Below are 20,289 nucleotides of genomic sequence, written 5' to 3'. Positions count from 1 at the left end.
CTGAGGTGGAGGGGGGCAGGTTAAAGCAGAGTAGGGAATCATCCTATTCCAGAATAGCGGGTGCTAGCACTAACCATCCTGGCTGGTCTCCAGCTAAGAAAGGTTATACAACACTTTCCCAGGCCTCTTGGATCTGAGAAGTGGACATTAACTTTACTTTCACTTCTTCCCGTTTGAGTCTGGCAGGTGTGCAGAGGCGTTATATAGACACCCTGTGCATGCATCTGTGTGTACATGTGTGCATGCTTTGTGCCCACCACGGGAATATACCAGACATAGCTATTTTGTTGTGTTTTTGTTTTATTTTATTTTGCTTTTTAAAAAAATGTTGGGTTTGTACCTTCTGTACAAATTCTCTACCATTGAACTTCATACCAAGACATACCTTCAAAATTGTAGTCATTCATTTATTTATTTTCATTGTTTGAGAAAGGGTCTCACCACATAGACTAGTCTGGAGCTCCCTATGTAGACCAGGCTGGCCTTGAACTCACAGAGATCCACCAGTCTCCTGAGTGTCAAATTAAAGTTGTGTGCCACCACTACTCGCCAAAAATAAAAAAATAAATTAAACACAGGGACTCATTTTGTACATGCATACAGACCCTGTCTGGGCTGAACCTCACTATATAGAGCAGGCTAGTCTCAAACTTACAGAGATCACCCTCTGCCACCTCAGAGGATTAAAGCCATGTGCCACCACATACTACATATATATATATATATATATATATATATATATATATATATATAATGCTTCCTATCTACACACAAACACATCATTGATTTCTACCTGTTACCTTTGACCTGCCACATCTCTCCTCAGAGCCTGGGTTTCCCCTACCTGGTTTCCGGGGAATTCTTCTCCAGTCTCCCCAGCTTCACCTTTGCTGTAAATACAGCAAGCTACCACTTGGAGCAAGGCAGAACCTGTAGCCTTTCTGTTAGGACCCCCAGGCCAGGGAAGGGGTCATGAGATAATTTTGCTTCTTACAAATAAATAACTCGAGGTCCAGGGAAAGAGGTCAAAACTTTGCAAAGGGAATAAACCTAAAACAACAAGACTCTTCCCTTTTACTTGCCTAGTACTTAAGAGTCTTCATTGCAAAAGGGGCAGGGCCAGGAGCAAATCCCTTGCTATCCAACTCCCCACCACAACCCCTTGCAGATGCTTAGGAATCCTGAGTCCCTTGGGGAGGGAGGTAAAGAGAAGTTGACCACAGCCATTGGCACTGGCTTTGAATTCTGACATTTCCCTTTTGGTTTTCCACAGGGTCATTGCCCTCCTCATGGTCCGCCACCCCCTGGTCCAGGACACTGTCACCGTGGTCTTCACCATCACCATGGCCCCGGGCACCCTGGTCCTCACCATCACCATGGCCCCTGGCACCATGGTCCTCACCATCACCATGGCCCCTGGCACCCTGGTCCTCACCATTACCATGGTCCTTGGCATCCTGGTCCTCACCATCACCATTGCCCTGGGCACCCTGGTCCTCACCATCACCATGGTCCACATTACTGAGAAATGAGAAGATGAGAGGACACAAGATGAGGAGACTACATAGAACCCCCAGCTGACCCAGCTCCCAGACTTACCCAGAATTTTCCCTTCCAAATAAACAGCCTCCTGGAGGCCATGTTTGTGCTCCTCAGAGGTTGTTTTTCTTCATGTCCAACCTGGTACTCAGTGTCTAGTTCTTTCTAGATTTCCTTGTTGTGAAAACAGATGTCCATCTTGGCATTCCCAGAATCTTGACTTGGTAGTGACCACAACACAGGGATGCTTAAGACTACTGATCTGAGGGACAGCGCCCTATTGTCTGTCCTTCCATTCCTGTCAGGCTGCTCCTGTTGGTCTGCGTACGTTCTCACCATTTCCTAAAAACACCCTAAACTCCTGACCTCCTTTTTTATTTTTTTATTTTATTATCTTATCTTATCTTATCTTATGGAGCTATACATTTTTCTCTGCTCCCCTCCACCACCTCATTTTTTGCAGTCTCCTGACTCCCACCCCAGGTGAGACTTGTTTCTGCTGTCTTTCATACCTTCTTGATTTCAAAGCCTTCCGAGCCAGCCGCAGCCCCTGCTCTTTCTCTTTAAGCCCATTAGGAAGAGAAACTTCTGTCTTTGCTGCACCCTTCCCTGCCTCTTTTCTGCTACAAACTGGCAGATTGGAGCTGGTAGGAGCCATCTCATAGGTCCAGCCACACTCTGATCCCCTGGCGCCAATTTATTACTGCCCTGAATCTCTCCAGCCAACTGTAAGTCACTGATGCACTAAGTCAACCCCTAGATCCGCTCAAGCCATGCCCTTGACCCCTGCCTTGCCTAGATCAACCCTTCGACACACTTGAGGGATATCTTCCATTCAAACCTCTTGAGTCTGACTCTCGGTCCCTCGCTTTCAGTCTTTACCTATCCAAATCTATCCAGGATTCTTTCCACTCCGCTGTACTCAGGCTTCTCATACATCTGGTATCCACCATAATTCTGCTCAGTCATCTAGCCAGGCCTGTTCTATGACCAGCACCCCAATGTTCTTTTCCTTCACAGCTGGTCTAGGGTGAGGGCTGGCTAGTGCTCTGGAGTAAGTGGCTAACAAGTCTCTGAAAAGCGGAGTTGGGGAGTGGTGGTGACTGCCAGAAAGGGGCTGGGCAAGTCTCTCTCCTCCTCTCACTCCCCCTTCCCCCTGTGGCGCACTTTAAAAAAGATCGCGAAGAGGCGCTAATGCGGAAGAGGCGGCAAACTCAGGTCCAAAGAGGGAATAAAGACCCAGCCCGGGCGTCTAATATATATCCCCTGGGGAGGCAGAAGGACACCAGAGATCCTGAGAGAAACTGGGGCACTCATGAGACCCGACCTCTCTACCCTTCCTGCGTTACGAAGTGTGGAAGCCCGTGTTTCAAGTTGTGAAGGTTTTTGCAGCGTTCGTTCTTTCTGGTTTCTTGTAAGAAGAACGACGCGCCCGGGAAGGGCGGTTTGGCCACTTTACTAAGGACAATAATCAGAGAGGCCTGTACAGCGGACTCCAGCCTTAGTGGCAGGGAAACCCCCAGCCCCCGACGTTGCGGCAGCTTGGACCCAGTCTGCCCCACCTCCTCCCTGTCCTGCGTCCATTGGTGGATTCCTCTTCGGCCCCGCCCAGCGACTGACTTCTGAAACTGACGCATGCGCAGCAGCCCACCGCTGCCTCTGCTTCAGCACCAGAGCCCGGACAGCGGCGCCGCCCACGGGCATGGACGGTGGTAGCAGCCCCAGTAGCTGCAGTGATCCTCTCCTTGCTAGTTTCTGTACCGGCCAGCCCCGGCCTGAGGGGAATACATTAGCCCCAGAAGGCAGCCGCCGCTGGGACAAGTAGGAAGAGCCCCTCCGTAGATTCCGCTGGAAGATCTTCTCAGCACGCCTGCATCAGGTATCCTTAGCAGCTGCCGCCACACATCACCTCATTCATTCCCCGGCCCTTCTGAGAGCCCTTCTGGGGCGAGTATGTATGTACACCTTTATCTTGCCTGGTCAGTTTCTCCTCTCGCAGACACTCGATAATGCCAACTCTCATTGCCTTCACCTCCTGGGAGACCTGCCCCACCCACTGTTCCCTCCTTTCTCCTGTCCCTTTCCTTGGCCTCTAGAGTCCCCCACTCCTCCTAGGCCTTACCTCTGCATCTTTGCAAAAGGCCTCATGTCCGCAGCTATGTCAGTCTGCATGTTAGTGTGCAAAGGGGTGTGCATGTACAACGAAAAAGAGGCTCGCCAAGCAGGTGTCCGGGGGAGGGAAGGCAGCCGTTTGGGATCTACATCGAGGACTGTCTTTGTCCGTCACCATCAGTTGCTTGTCCGCCCATTGCCGTCGGCTGCTGCCTGCCTGTCACATCGTTGTTTTTCTCCCCTGCATGGCCTCCTGCTTGTGTACACACTGGTTTTAGTTCCCATGTGTGGTAAGCACTAGACCGAAGCCGCCGTGTTTGCAGGATCTGAGGTTTAGGCCGTGGTCTGTTTGACCCCTGAAAGAGCCTGGGGCTGGTGGAAGAGGAAAAACACCTTCCTGCTGAGCACCTGTTCCCAGATCCGTGTTCCCCTCATTCTTCCGCCTTCACCATACATGTGGTGGAACAGTCTGGACAGGTAGCAATATAGCACCATTTCTGTGTCCTGTCTGACTCTGCCGCCCCCAGAATCTCTCCTCAGACACGACACTACCTCTCTCCCCTGCCTGGACTGAGAGAAAAGGCATTTTTAAGAGGTGAAAAGCAGATCAAACACATTATGTCAAGATTATCTGATTTTAAATGTGCACTCTGTTCCTCAGAGGGGAGAGAAGGCCCCTCAGATGGAAGCAAACATTTGCTTCCCTCTTTCGTTAATTTGTCAGTCTGGAAGATATAAAAGCATATTCAAGAGGGTAAGACACAGGATGGTGTATTTTCCAGACCAGGGACTCTGCTTGGAGGCATAGACTGCAACCAAAAAAAGGGTGGGGATTGGGGGGGGGGCGCAGCTCAGTGATAAAGCATTTTTCTGTCATTGACAAGGCCTTAAGTTCCATCTCCAGCCACTGCAGAAAAAAAGGGGGAGAAGGGGGTAGCGACAAATCAGGGCAGGGCCCAGGGCCAGGGCATCTGCACAAGGGGCTAAAGCATCATTGGCTGTCTGGCATATCTTGCCAAAGATCAGCCCTGTCTGGTTTGCTCATTTCTACCAGACATGAGAACCACTTGTTCTCTTCCATCAATTCTCTGGAACCCTCTGCCTCTCTCTGCGGCTCCCCAGAGACCATGGATACTACGCAGGCATAAGGACTTTTTCAAATTCATAGAAGAAACACAAGCATGCTCCTGTTGAATTGGGTACCATCCTGGGATAGGATAGACCAGGTATAAGGGTACATACACTGTACATGTTAAATGCACACACACACACACACATATCACATTGCCCATTCATATTTACCACACACACCGTAATCCTTCCCCCACTATAAAAAATTAGATCCAGAGCCTTATGTATGAAAAGAATGCTTTCTACTCCCTCCTGACTCCCACCCTCACCCCCAGAACATTTTGGGAAGGAGTCAGGCAGACCTGGTGCCACACAAGGTAACACACACCTGTAATGAAGCACTTAGGTAGCTAGGACAGGAAGGTCACAAGCTCAAGGCTACTCTGAACTACATAGACCCTGGTTTCTCCCTTTTCTTTGCCTCCTAAGTCCCTCCCTCTAGGTTCTGCCTCTGCATCTTCATTTAGACTATAGAGAGAGACTCTATCTTTAGAAAAACTCAGGTGTGGTGGCAAATTAACCCCAGGGCTCACTTAGGAGACAGAGGTAGAAGTGTAAATAGAAAAGGCTTGCATGGACTATATGTAATCTCGGCATGGGAGGCTGAGGATGGGATTGCCCTGACTTTGATGTCAGCCTGGGCTATATAACAAAAAAAAAAAACTTAAAAAAAAAAAAAGCCGGGCGGTGGTGGCGCACGCCTTTAATCCCAGCACTCGGGAGGCAGAGGCAGGCGGATCTCTGGGAGTTCGAGGCCAGCCTGGTCTACAAGAGCTAGTGCCAGGACAGGCCCCAAAAAGCTACAGAGAAACCCTGTCTCGAAAAAAAAAAAAAAGCCTGGAGAGAGAGAAAAGCCTGGAGGGTTTGGGGATCATTTGCCTCCAAGTATCTGAACCAGAGGCCCAACTTCCAATCCTACAGTATTTCATAAATTGACTGCAGAAATGTGGGAAATAGTTTATTATTTATGTTTTTTAAATGACCATTTATTTTCTTGACGGTGTGGACTGCTCCCGTCGCCTGTCCTGGCCACCCTGTGGGATCACAGTGACATCCAGATGACTACTCTGTGTCCAGGGTCAGGTTAATGCATACACATCGCCTCTTCCGGAGCTCCCAAGTTGGAGCTCTGTGCCTGGGGTCCTGATAAAATGGACACTTTCTGTGTGAGGCCAGAGTCACCACTTTCAATCCCCTGCCTGACTTGGCTCATAGGCTCTGCAGTGCAGGCAGGAAACCTGGGAAGCCTCTCCTCCTATTTAGAGGCCTGGCTCTTCTCAATGAAAAGACTAAAAGACTGAGACAGAGACTCAGCTCTACTGTAGTAAGGCCAGAGAATCCCAGGTTCTCTCCTCTGCTGCAAGGTCCTACACAGCAAAGAAGGGTAAATTGGGATCAGTTGATCCATGACCTCTGAAGGGGACTGAAAGGGCCCGGGTCGGGGGCAAGAGCCATAGAGACCCCAGTGGAAGGAAGCAAACGATGGAGACTTGATCCCCTTTAACAGGAAGGATTTGGGGAAAGAGAGTGCTCCATTTTCCAGCAGCATTCCCTGTGACTGACTTCTATTACAAAAGAGACTGACACTTCAAGTGGGGGCCTGGTTCTTAGGACAAGTCTGTGCTCTGCAGGGTAAGGTCATGGAGTGTTGCACCAGGCCCCTCACCTCCACCCTGGCTACCTCACTGCCTTAACCCTAGGAGTCAGGCCCTACTCTAAAGAGGGGGAGCAGAGCTGATACTGGTCATGTCGGGACCCAACCCAGATCAAACTCAGTGCTACAAATTAAATAAGTAAGTTGGAGAGATTGAGATAAAGGCCAAGTCGACAGCAGCCAGGCTGGAGAGTTTCTGGCTCTCCACAGAGATATAATGACATAGTACAGAAGGGGGAGATCATGGCCAGCGGCATAATCCAATGTGTACACAAGCAGGCAGCCAGGTAAGGGGGAAAGAAATAATCACGAACAGGCAGGGAGGTGAGCAGGCCATGGTGAAATGAAAGGCCTTCTTCAAAGGCGAAAAACAGAGATTGACACACTGTCTCCAGACTGAGGGAAGAGGAGGCCCCACAAGTGGAAGCAAATGCTTTCTTTCCTCTTCTGTTAATTCATCAGTCTGGTGGGTGGAAAGCCTTTTTCAGGAGAATAAGACACAGAAAGCAGGCTTTGTTCTCCAGAGAGAGACCCTTGCTGATGCTGGCCTTATTCAAGTCTTCAGGACCCAGTGCAGACCAAGCACTGTGTTTAGCACGTGGAATATACAAGGAAATAAGTGAATAAGTAAACTAGGAGAACCTGTAGAATTAAAAACTCTAGTAAATGTCAGCACCACGCATGGTGGCACACATCTGTAATCCTAGCATTCAGGGAGCTAAGGCAGGAGAGTTCTGAGTTCAAGGCCAGCCTGAGGTACACAGTGAGATCCCGTCTTGATAAGTAAATAAATTAATAAATGATCTCACACATACACATGACACAGGGCATTTATCCAACTTCTCTTTAGCTCAAAGGGACTGGCCTCCAAGAGTTGGTATGCCGGTACCCTGGCTGCTTATGTCATCAGCATTTTATGGAGCCCTCTGATGTCTTGCTTTAGAACATCTTTGGTCAGATTTATGTATTTGTAAATGTTAAGTTAGTACAAATAAATATCAGTGATCTCAATCATGACATCAGATTTCAAATGCAGCTTTTAGAAAACAAACCAAGAAAGATTTTAAGGTTAGAGCTACAGCGAGACTCCCAAGATATAAACCTTTGTGAACTGGGGGTATCACCCGAGAACCTGAAGGGACAAGTTGCCCATGCAAATATGCTTCTTAGAGCACACACTCCCTACGGTCCTGAATCTGGAAAAGGACAAGAAAGCAAATTGCTGCATCAAAACATTCGACATCAAATTCTTCAATGTGTTTTCTTGGGAGCCCCAGAGTCAAAAGATGATGGAGCCTAGAGCCCACCTCTATGGCTCCCTTGAGACTTGTTCTCTCTTAAACAGCCATCCTCCCAACACAGGGAGGGAGATAGGCAGGTTCGCCTATTATTTCCAGTTTCTCTTCATGGTTTCTGGACAGAAATTAACTACTGTTTGATGTCAGTCATAGGGGCTGGAGCAGAGAGAGAAGCTCACCAAGATGCTATGTTTTCTGAAGGAACAGTGGGCTTCCGCCTTCTTGGAGAAGGATGACAGCCAGCTAGCTGACTTCAGTTACTTTATTCAAACATACACAAGGCTAATAGGGGCTGGCAAAGGTTCCAACTCCCAAAGTCATCTTGCTCTTGCTGCCCAGAGAGTAGACAACCCACACAGATCTCAGTCCCTTCTGATTATGGCTAGCCATAACCAAAAATACAAACTCCAGTTATCCAGGAGTGTCTTAGGACCAAGGTCGGTGTAGCTGCAAGCACTCTCATGCAGCACCAAGTGCAGAGTCTCCAGACAGACATTTCTTCAAGGCTTCAACAGTCTCAAAACAATTTTCAGCCTCTACTGATTAACCCAAACATAGCAAAGGCTTTGCTGAAACATTTCTCTCAAAGCCAGACACAAAGGCTGCGCATTACCTATCACTACAAGGCAAACCAAAGGAAAGAAGACTTAGCTTTATCATTCAGGCCTCAACCCCGCTGGAAACCCCATGGTCTCCAGGCAGTCTGCCCTGTAGCCAGCTTTTCTTTTCCCTAAGACTGGCAATCCTGCTGCATAAGTGAGACTCTACCTCCTCTTGGAGCAGAAGATTGGAAAGGCATCTACACACAGTGTTGTCTTATGACTAATTTGGGGTCATCACTGACTCCTTCCTGCCATATTCCAGCTCCCTGTCTGAACTGTGCACACCTTGACAAAGTAAAGCTCTGCTGTGCACGGCCCCAGACCAGGGCTGTCAGAAGGGCAGCACTGCTGTTTGCGGAACTTTCCACCTTCCTTCATCCCCATTAAAATTGAGCCATCTGGATTTCTTTCTCATACAAACCAACATGTTGGGCTGTCTGCATCTTCCAACTACTACAAATTCCCAGGGTGCAGGAACGGAGTCTTATTTATCACTATGCCACTCCTCACAGTCAATCTAGCACTGTGTTCACCTAATGAACATTTCCTGTCCACCTTCTGAGCCAGTGAGCTGATCAAGGCACAGAAGCTATGGGAATGAACCTTTCTAACCATCAGCTTCTGCATTCCCAGCCTCCACCACCCACCTGAGAGGGGGACAAGTCTATGATCTGATAGCCAGCTGCATCAAATACATGAAGAAATACCCAGTAGGCCAATGGAACAGAGAGGGGCAAGTGACTGGTTTAGGGAGAGTAATGACGGACGCAGGTGCTCAAAGACATCTGTTGGACACAGTGGAGCAGCCCTTTAATCCCTACCCGGGGCAGAGGCAGGCAGATCTCTGTGAGTTCAAGGACAACCTGGTCTACATAATGAGTACCAGGACAGCCAGGTATACACATTAAGACCCTGGAGAGAGATGGGGTGGGGATAAAGAGACAAACATACAGGAAGGTCAGAAGATCTTGAACGTGGCTCACGGTCCTAATCTATACTTCTCACTGCATCTGCTTTCAAACCTGTAAAACGAGAAAATTCTTCTTTTTATAGGCAGCGAATAAGATCATGTATACAGTAACAGGTGTGATAACAAGCAGGGTCTGACACATGGCAGGTTGCCAGCGATATTTTTTGAAGGCACGGATGTTTGGATGAAAGCTCAGGCCTCAGCATGCAGACCTTGAGCTTCCACGCTCTCCTCTGCCCTCAGAACTAATGGAAAAACCAGCCCTGAACTCTCGTCTCCTTGTCTTGCTTACTGAACAACCCTGGGACACAGATAACCCACCAACACTCCTCCTTCCCTGCCTGCCCTCTCCCAGGTCCCCGACCAAAGGCATGGCTCCTGAGGCAAGCCCGGAGAGAAGCTGCTCCCTCCACACCTGTCCCCCTGAAGACCCAGCAGGTGCGGCAGTCTCGGCGCCCACAGTCTCCACCCTCCAGGCTGTAGACCCAACCAGCCCGCTAACAGCCGGACATTTTGCCTTTCCTCGAGCACCTCAAGACTATCAAGAAGGCAGTTCCTTACTAGGGTTGGGCGATCAAGCCTCTCTGTGTGCTCATGTCTCCAACCTCAGCACTGCCATAGACCCCGCACAGCATGACGGGGGCTGGAAGCCGCCTTCTGTGCAGCGCCATGTGGTCAGTGTCAGGTAAGGAGGGGCTGGAAGAACCTGCTGGCTGCCATTGAAAGGTGCAGCAGACACTGACGGAGAACCTGCTTGCTGCCATTGAAAGGTACAGCAGACACTGACGGAAGCCTCCAGATTCCTCTCTCAGGAGGAGCTTTGGATGTCTTCTGCCTCTGATGAAGGAGGAAGCTTGGAGGGGGGGCACTGAAATTTAGTGGTGGGCAACTCTAAAAACTGATACCACGTCCTCTATGCCCTGTCATCTCTGTCACTCAACCCTCCCCATCCAATGCACACTCAGTCTTTGCCCCACCTCCAACCGGACACATGCACACACCAGAAGACTGGAAATCTCTTCTTTTCTTCCACAGGCAGGAACGCACTTTCCGGATGCCAAAGAGGTAGGTCCAAGCCTCCCCTGAACTCCTGGGCGTGGCAAGACTGGTACCCACTCCATGGACTCTCTGCTCTGTTCTCCCAGCCTTACCACCACACCCAACATCAACTTATATGGGCTTCCTCCCTCTTCTCCAGTTATTCCCAGCTGATTGCCGAGTGGCCAATGGCCGTGCTACTGCTGTGTCTGGCCTTCATCTTCCTCTGTACCCTAGCTGGGCTGTTGGGAAGTCCTCCACTTGACTTTTCTGAGCCTTTACTGGTGAGAGGCCTGGGGACCGGGGGAGGGAAGGAGACCCCTGGACGGAACCTTGCAGCTCAGTCTGAGGCAGACAGTTGGCCCTCTTGGGAGTAAGGTAGCCTTGGTGGGCTCTTGATTGCCGGAGAGCTGTAAGGATGGTACAGAGAGCATATGTCTACAATCCAGAGAGGGGGAACCAAAGGGGCAGACCTGGGAAGAGCACAGAAGGAGGGCACCCCTCTCTTGGCCCCACTCCCTCCTACACGCCTCCCCCTCTCTGCTCTCCTCCCTGCAGGGTTTTGAACCTCGAGACACAGAGATCAGCAGAAAGCTGGAAGTCTGGAAAGCGATGCAGGCCCTCACTGGCCCCAGGAATCTGTTTTCTCTTTCCCCAGACCCTGAGATGAACAGGTAACAGGTTTTCCCATCTTCCCATTGAGAGGAGAAAGGGAGGAGAAACTCTGGGAGGGGACACTGGGTGACCTCTCCGAAGACACGTGTGAGGTTGCTGGTGTTCCCTGGGGGAATGGTCTTCCATTTCATGTGAGTCCACCATCCCCAGGAGTACCCTGGGAAAACCACTACTCTCTCTATCTACCTCAGCTCAAACCTCCTCAGCACCCTGAGCCCTGCAGCCTGGGGCAGGGCTGAGGAGAGTGTGGTCCGGACCAAGAGGATGGTGGAACCCATGGAAGACAAAGAAGAGGAGAACTTCTTTTGTGGTCCTCCTGGTGAGCTACAACATGGTCAGCCCTGACTTCAGTGGGAGTTCCACTGAGTAGAATGAGAAGGTCCCCAGCAGATGTGGGCAGACAGAGCCACGAGCCATATTCAAGCCAAGGAAGATGAAGTAATAAAATAGGTCTCAAATACTCCAGTCAGGTGCAGTCAAGCTGATGCGGGCAAGATGAGGTATCAGGCATAGGCTTCAGGCTCCTGGGAATCAAGGCTTCAGGTGGCCTAGGATGAGCATCTTCTCTTTGGCGGGCCCAGGTTCTGGGGTCAAAGGGCTGAGCCATGTGGGGGTTGTGTTGCAGAGAAGAGCCATGCAAAGCTGGTGTTTGTATCCACCTCTGGAGGAAGCCTGTGGAACCTGCAAGCCATCCACTCCATGTGTCGCATAGAACAGGAGCAGGTGAGCTGGCTGGGGAGATGCCAGGGGCTTGAGTGGGAACTGAGGACACAAAGGACCTGGTGCCGGTGCACTGCAGGACCGCCAAGGTGGCCTGGGAAAAGCCTACTTGGGAAAGTATTCCAACTCTACTGGAGGATCTGGTTTGGGATAGGAAAACAAAATTGACTGATTTTAGAAGCACCAACCTCCTGTCACAAAGAAAGTTCAAGCAGAGCCTGGGGAGTTTCAAAGGGTTTGAAAAGAGATCCCAAAAATGTGTTGAGGGGACTCTGACCCTTGGAAGCTGAGACTCTAGGCTTCAAGGCTGCCGCCCTTTTCAAAACTCAAGCAAGGCCAATTCCACTATGCTTTTAGAGAACCACATATCACATCTATGACAGATTCCCTGCTAAAACCAGTGTGGAAACCACTCTGTAGTTCTGTGGCCCAAGTCCCCTGTGTCACACCATGGCGTTCGGAGCATCAAAGGACACTGGTTAAGAATATGTGTTCTTTACTAAGGTGCTCAAGTTCAAGGCTAGCTCTAAGGCTCCCTTGGCACATGACTTCTTAATCTCTCGGGGCCTCATATGTGCTGGGTTTTGTTTTTGCAGTGCTGGGGATCAAACTTAGATACTCGTGTGTACTAAGCATGTGCTCTGTTACTGAGCCACATCCTCAGCTCTGCGTAAGTGGAAAAGGGATAGTGATGATACATCCTTTATAGGGATCGTGACAGTGAAATGAGATAGGATTTGGAAGACTTTAGTATAATGCTGACACTAGCGAAGGTTTAATAAACATTCAGCGTTGTCGTCACTGAGAACTAAACCCCGAGGCTGTGCGTGTTGGTTTAGCAGGGGGGGGGGGGGCGTCTGACTCCTGGGTGGGGGCTTTTTGTACAACCCCAGCTGCTGTGATGTGAACAGCAAGGCTGAAGAGGAAAAAGGATACAGGCTGGGAAAAGAGTTGAGCACCCCAGGGAAAGAGGAGCCAGGATTTCTCAGTGACCCTAGAGAGTCTCCCACTGCTTGCTTCCAGCTCCCAGTCTCCTGGCCTTGTTCCATATGTGGCCTGTCACCTCCACTCCAGTCCCTGACTCAGGAAGTTGCAGAGTTAAAGTTGGGTGGCCTATAGGAGCCCTTCCGGCAGAGCCTCTGGGAGAGGCCTGGGAACACTGCCCTGAGGGTCCTCTTCGATGAAGCCAGGATAGAGCTGCTAGAATCTAGGCCAGGGGCAAAGGCAGCTTTGAGATAAAGCATTTTTGATGGGCTGTCAAGATGCTTTCTCTAGGCCCTTCAGTGTGACGGAAGAGGAGATGGCCCAGGGCAGGTCTGGGGAGACCTGGCCCCTGGACTTCCCTCTGAGCTCCCTCCTCTCACTCCTGTGTGCCCTACAGATCCGCTCTCATATCAGCTTCGGGGCTCTGTGCCAGCGATCGGCAGCCAATGAGTGCTGTCCCAGTTGGTCCCTGGGCAACTATCTGGCTGTGCTGTCCAACCGCTCCTCCTGCCAGGACACTACCCAAGCTGATGCAGACCGCACGCTGGCCCTGCTTCGGTTCTGCGCCACCTTCTACCATCGTGGTGTCCTGGTGCCTGCTTGTATGGGCTCCGGGCAGAACAAGCCCCCGTTTTGTGCCCAAGTTCCCACCAAGTGTACCCGGAGCAGCGCTGTCTACCAACTCCTGCACTTTCTGCTAGACAGAGACTTCCTGAGTCCCCAGACTGCAGACTACCAGGTGCCGTCCCTCAAGTTCGGCTTACTCTTCCTGCCCATTATAAAGACCTCCTCCCTGCTAGATATTTACCTGGATGGCCTAGCTGACCCCGTCAAGGTCTCTGACAACTATACTTCTATCAGTGGCATGGACTTGGGCCTCAAGCCTAGACTGCTGAAGTACTACCTGGCCGAAGATACCATGTACCCCTTGCTGGCTCTGGTTGTCATCTTCTTTGGTATGTCCCTCTACCTGCGTTCACTCTTCATCACGTTCATGTCACTGCTGGGGGTGCTAGGCTCCCTAATGGTGGCCTTCTTTCTTTACCATGTTGCATTCCGCATGGCCTACTTCCCCTTTGTCAATCTAGCCTCCCTCCTTCTGCTTAGTGGCGTCTGTGTCAATTACACTCTCATCTTCTTCGACCTGTGGCGCCTCAGCAGGGGCCAGGTGCCTTCCGGGGGTCTAGCGCATCGTGTGGGCCGCACAATGCACCACTTTGGCTACCTGCTTCTGGTCTCAGGCCTCACCACCAGCACGGCCTTCTACGGCAGCTACCTGAGCCGCCTGCCCACCGTGCGTTGCTTCGCCCTTTTCATGGGCACTGCTGTACTAGTGCACATGGGGCTCACACTACTCTGGCTTCCTGCCACCGTTGTGCTCCAGGAGCGCTACCTGGCACGAGGCTGTGTGTCCCAAGCGCAGGGCCAGAGGGGCGGTAGCGGCCCCTTGCGGCTGTTGCTGGCGTTGCACAGACGGATCCGCATTCTTCGCAGGATTATTTCCATCCTTTCACGACTGCTCTTCCAGCGCCTGTTGCCCTGCGGCGTCATTAAGTTTCGGTACATCTGGATCTGCTGGTTCGCGGCGTTGGCGGCAGGGGGCGCCTACATCGGCGGCGTCAGCCCTCGCCTGCAACTGCCCATTCTTCTACCACTTGGTGGCCAGGTCTTCCGGTCTAGCCACCCCTTTGAGCGCTTTGATGCTGAATACCGCCAGCAGTTCCTGTTCGAGGATCTGCCTCCAAACGAGGGTGGCAACTTGCCAGTAGTTCTGGTGTGGGGAGTCCTGCCAGTGGACACTAGTGATCCCCTGGACCCTCGCAGCAACAGCTCGGTAGTGAGCGATCCTGACTTCGCACCCAGCAGCCCCGAGGCCCAGGAGTGGCTCCTGGCGCTCTGCCATGGAGCCCGGAATCAGAGCTTCTTTGGAGATCAGCCAGAGGGTTGGCCTACGCTGTGTTTAGTGGAAACCCTCCGGCAGTGGATGGAAAGCCCCAGCTGTGGCCGCCTGAGTCCCGATCTATGCTGTGGCCAGTCAGAATTCCCCTGGGCCCCCCAGCTTTACCTGCACTGCCTCAAGATGATGGCTCTGGAGCAAAGTCCTGATGGCACCCGTGACCTGGGACTCCGCTTCGATGCTCATGGCAACCTGGCCGCTCTGGTTCTGAAGTTCCAGACCAATTTACCATATAGTACAGAGTACGGCCCGGTCCACCACTTCTACACCGAGGTCAGCCTCTGGTTGTCTACAGAGCTGGCCAAGGCACCTCCGGGCCTCAACCAGGGTTGGTTCACCAGCACCCTAGAGCTGTACAGCTTGCAGCATAGCCTAAGCACTGAGCCTGCTGTGGTGCTGGGTCTGGCTCTGGCCCTGGCCTTTGCCACACTGCTCCTGGGCACCTGGAACGTTCCCCTGAGCTTGTTCTCTGTGGCAGCTGTGGCTGGCACCGTGCTACTTACTGTGGGCTTGCTGGTTCTACTCGAGTGGCAGCTCAACACTGCCGAGTCCCTTTTTCTCTCGGCCTCCGTGGGCCTCTCTGTAGACTTAACCGTCAACTACTGCATCTCCTATCACTTGTGCCCGCACCCCGACCGCCTGAGCCGCGTGGCCTTCTCCTTGCGCCAGACCAGCCGCGCCGCAGCAATGGGGACCGGTGCGCTGTTTGCCTCCGGTGCGCTCATGCTGCCTTCCACCATTCTGCTTTATCGAAAGCTAGGCATCATCGTCATGATGGTCAAGTTTGTCGGCTGTGGATTCGCCAGCTTCTTCTTCCAGTCCCTGTGCTGTTTCTTCGGGCCAGAGAAGAACTGTGGGCAGATCCTGTGGCCCTGTGCTCACCTGCCATGGGATGCCGGGACTGAGGAGCCTGATGAGAAGGGACGGACAGGGCCACCCGGGTTCTCTGAGCACTATGAGCTGCAGCCCCTTGCACGGCGCCGGAGCCCCAGCTTTGACACCAGCACAGCCACCAGCAAGCTGTCCCACCGGCCTTCCATACTCTCTGAAGACTTGCAGCTGCATGACGACAGCTGCTGCCACGGGCCGACACCCGTCCCTCCCTCCCCAAGGGATCTGCTTCTGGACCACCAGACAGTCTTCAGCCAGTGCCCAGCCTTGCAGACTTCTTCTCCTTATAAGCAAGCCGGTCCCAACCCCCAAACCTGGATCAGGCAGGACTCCCAGGGACAGAAAGCTGAGCCCTTGCAGGCCCTGCCAGAAGGCCCTGCCCACTGCCCCAACCCCAAAGTTGAAGAGCTCCCGGACTCTTCAGCCAGCACCCTGGAGGGACTCAGCGCCTCTGATGACACCTACGCCTCGGAGCCCAGTGCCCGTGTGCCAGATTCTGTAGGCACCTCACCGGAAGCCATGAATGACACTGGACACCCGGTACTTGAGCGGGGCCAGCTGAACGGGAAGCGTGACACTCTCTGGCTGGCACTGAAAGAGACCATCTATGACCCAAATCTGCCCAACTCTCACCATTCTAGCTTATCCTGGAAGGGCCGTGGGGGGCCGGGTGCCATCAGCCCGGTGGTGCTTCCCAACAGTCAGCCAGATCTTCCCGATGTTTGGCTCCGTAGGCCTAGCACCTACACCTCTGGCTACAGCAGCTAGGAGAGCCCCTGTTGGTGAAAATAAGGCAAAGGCCACACTAGCTTAGAGCCGGAAGGTATTTCTCCACATCGACATGGTGTCTCACCCTCCAACTATGGATTCTCAACCCTGCCAGATGTCCCAGCCTCCATCTCTTTGCTACTTAACCCCTACATCTGGAATTCTCAGTGGGAGGGCCTTGCAAGGTGATCAAGGTGATACCAGGCTCTCCCTGTAAGGAGCTGAGGGCTCACCTGCCCTCAAGTGCCAACAAGGACTCCTCCTCTGGAAAAGAGGGGAGGCCAGATGTACAGCTCCAGGTATCAGGGGAGGCTGGTCATTTTTCTCCCAGGTGGCAAGTTCAGTGATGTTAAACTACCCCATCTTTGGGATCCTATCGGGGAACCTCACTAACTATAAAAGCCCTTAGCCTCCACAGCCTGCTGAATCTCACCCCTTCCCATCGGATCTTAATCGGGATACTTCTCTTTAGGGGGAGCTTTTCTGGACCAGAATTGAACCTAGGCCTCTGTCCTGCACTGCCCTGCTCCTGTCATGCTTGCTGGTGTGACTAGACACTCTCCAAAGGCAGGACAGAGATGGCTGCGAGCGGGACAGAGAAGGGGGAGCAGGAGGAGATGCGAACGTTGGCTTTGGAGCATCTGGAAAACCCAGGATTCTCTCACCGGAAGTGGACGCCAGAATGCTCCCCTTTGCCACGCCCACACCTGTCAGTCTCCTTGGACTCTGCGACTCCACTACAGAGTGGCCTGCAGCTGGACATGACACTAAGTAAAGTTGATTGATTTCCCCAAAGTCCCCGCACTGGCTCCTTCTGCCACTGCAGCTCCCAGTCCCCTTCCAACTGCTGGCTTCAGGGACTGTCTGCTTCAGGGCCAGTGGATCCTGGCTGTCGTGATCCTCTGCTTCTGACCCTTACCCACGCTCCCATCTTGAGGGTCTCTCTGTAAACTCTCCTTCCCCTTCCACCTGCAGAGAGAGCTGCAGTCTGAGCAGACCCCAGAGTTGCTCCTTTCCTTTGCACTTGCCTCTGAAATCCAGAGATGCCCCTGGCGATGGAGCCTAGCAGGTACAAGCCCATCTGCATCTCAAACTTCAAGGCTGTGCCTCTCTCCTGGCTACGGAGTACAAAGAGGCTTGGCCAGGAGAGGTACTGAGGGACAGAAGAATCTGAGCAGAATCTAGTTAAGACAAGAACACAGACTCGGTCTTGTGGGGAGTTTGTGAACCCGAAATTTCTCTAGGCCAGGTTCTCTGGTTTCTGAAAACTGGTTCTCTCCAGGGTGTTAAGGAGACTCAAAGACCAAAGCCTGGCTTTTCCCACCAAAAGCTAAGGTTCTGTCCTGAGGCTTTATCTCACGTGACACAGCTCATGACACCAGGCAGGATCAGCAAGTTGACCAAACCCCTGCTTTGAAATGGTCTTACAGGCAATAGAGGTGTGATATCAAGAGCTGGCCTTCTGCCTGGGAAGCAGCTTCCATGCACAGGCAAGCATTAATGGATGCAGTGCTATTGCTGAGCTTGGGTAGCCAGGGCGAGGTGACTTGATCTTGAAAGAAACGGCTGGAGCAGCTTCAGAAGATCAAGCATGTCAGACGAGAGGAGACATGGTGATCCAGCCCCACTGTCCCCTAAGGACCGGATCGTTCTTTCAAAGAACTCCTGTGTCTAAAAGTAGCTGCTCCAATGGGTGTGAGCACTGGGGAGGGGAGGGGAGAGCTCAGCTTCCCTTCCTGGTGCCGCTCTCCAGGGCCCCCAGTTCCTGGCAGATCCAGAAGGCATGACATGAAGACTGCCAATCTAGGCCATTCTACAGGTGAGTGACAGAGAAGTGACAAGCTTTCAGTGCCAAACAACCTGGGACAAAGCTAGAGGCAAGCCGGAGGGCGCTTTTGCTTCCTTTTGTTGTGTTCCCGGGACGCTGAGATCTACCTCCCACCCCAAGCGGCCCTAGCTAAGTGGAGCAGAAACTCAAATGAGAACGTAAGAATGCGGAAAAGCCAGAAGGCATCTTCCCTCAGTATCCATGTGGAGATGGTTCCAGCCCCGCCCTCAGGGTGCCGAAATCTGAGGATGCTCAAGTCCCTGGTGTAGAACTGTGTGGTATCTGCATATAACGAAGCATATTCTCCTGTATATTTCAATTGTCTCTAGAGCACTTATAACGCCCAATATGATGTAAATGCTGTCGGTCCTTACACTGTGTTGTTATAATAATGACGAGGAAAAAAGAAACATGTGTTTTGAGCTTTTCTTTCTTTTCTTTTTTAATGTCTTCAGGTTTGGTGTGGACTCCCACCCCTACCCCTGCATATTCTAGGTCTGTGTGATTGAATCTGCAGGACCAGAACTTATGGCTACAGAGAGAGGGCTGACCCTGTAGGCCAACCCCTTGTAAGATAACTAAGTTGAGATAAATGACCCTGATCATGCTGACATCATACAGATCCTGTAGTCTCAGCTACTTGGGAGGCTAAAGCAGTAGGACCAATTGAGCCAGAAGACCAAGGATAGCATGGGTAACATAACAAGACCATGCCGTAAAACAACAAAACAAACAAACCCGGGTGGTGGTGGTGGTGCACACCTTTAATCCCAGCACTTGAGAGGCAGAGACAAGATCCAGCCTACACATACATATCATAGTGCGTGCATGCATGTGTTCACATACATATTAAATAAATAAATGTTTTTAAAAACGTTTAAGATGGGGCTGGAGAAATGGCTCAGAGGTTAAGAGCATTGCCTGCTCTTCCAAAGGTCCTGAATTCAACTCCCAGCAACCACATGGTGGCTCACAACCATCTGTAATGGGGTCTGGTGCCCTCTTCTGGTCTGCAGGCATACACACAGACAGAATATTGTATACATAATAAATAAATAAATATAAAAAATGTTTAAGATGGGGGAAGGTTGGACAGATGTCTTACAATGGCTGGTCAGTGGTGAAAAGTTTTTGTGGCCCGATAAACCTCTTCGTTGATTCAATAATCCAAATCAGACCAGGATGGATGATGGGTCCCAGGGAGGAGAAGGTGACTTATCTTCCTAAGCATGAGCAGTTTTGCCTTGGGCTGGGGGTATAGCTTAGTGGTACAGCACATGTTTAGTGTGCAGGAGTCCTGTAATCTATCTGTAGCAACCCTTTCCACAAGCCCAGCAGGTTCCACAGCCTGAAGAGTCTCCTCCCTCAGCTGGACTGTGAGCATGCCCACAATCCCAGCACTGGGAAATAGAAGCAAGAGGATCAAGAGTTCAATGTCATCCTCTTTGGGGGAGGGGCGTTAGTTTTTATTAAATTTGTTTGGTTATTGGTTTTTTGTTGTTTGTTTGTTTGTTTGTTTGTTTGTTTGTTTTTGAGACAGGGTTTCTCTGTGTAGCCCTGGCTATCCTGGAATTCACTCTGTAGACCAGGCTGTCCTCAAACTCGCAGAGATCTCCTGAGTGCTCGGATTAAAGGTATGCACTACGCCTGCTGGCTTCAAGGTCAGCCTTTTACGGCTGGTTTGAAACCAGACTGTCTCAAGTCTCCAAAGAATCTGTAAGCTCCCTTCTCCCCACCTCTCTCCAACGATCTTAAGAGTGTGTGTGAGAGGATGTGCAGGGGCATCAGAGGTTTGGGTGCACATAAGAATCTTTTTGTTTGTTTGTTTTTGTTTTATGAGACAGAGTTTCTCTGTGTAACAGTCCTGGCTGTCCTGGAACTAGCTCTGTAGACCAGGCTGGCCTCGAACTCACAGAAATCCACCTGACTGCCTTCTGAGTGCTGAGATTAAAGGTGTGAGCCCACCACTGCCCAGAAAGAATTTTTTTTTTTAAGGATTTCTAGGTCCCAGTCTTGTCAGTCATTGCCACACAGCTCGGCAGGAAGGCAGGTGAGAAAGAGCAGCTGAGACAATGACCATAACTATGCTCCAGGATACCAGGCCTGGAGGACTGGAAACCAA

The 20,289-nt window shown here is 51.4% G+C and overlaps 1 protein-coding gene across 1 annotated transcript; it reads left to right on the top strand.

Moving 5' to 3' along the window:
• Positions 1-3,182: 3,182 nt before the first annotated feature.
• Positions 3,183-18,567, top strand: Disp2 (dispatched RND transporter family member 2). Its single transcript, XM_057781288.1, has 8 exons — positions 3,183-3,418; positions 9,662-9,991; positions 10,342-10,371; positions 10,505-10,628; positions 10,903-11,018; positions 11,211-11,338; positions 11,645-11,742; positions 13,121-18,567. Exons 2-8 carry the CDS (start codon positions 9,678-9,680, stop codon positions 16,337-16,339), a joined length of 4,029 nt encoding a protein of 1,342 aa, XP_057637271.1. The 5' UTR covers positions 3,183-3,418; positions 9,662-9,677; the 3' UTR covers positions 16,340-18,567.
• The last annotated feature ends 1,722 nt before the right edge of the window (positions 18,568-20,289 follow it).

Source organism: Chionomys nivalis, chromosome 9 (genome assembly GCF_950005125.1).
Source record: "Chionomys nivalis chromosome 9, mChiNiv1.1, whole genome shotgun sequence".
Taxonomy (NCBI): domain Eukaryota; kingdom Metazoa; phylum Chordata; class Mammalia; order Rodentia; family Cricetidae; genus Chionomys; species Chionomys nivalis.
This window is presented reverse-complemented; position numbering and strand designations above follow the sequence as displayed.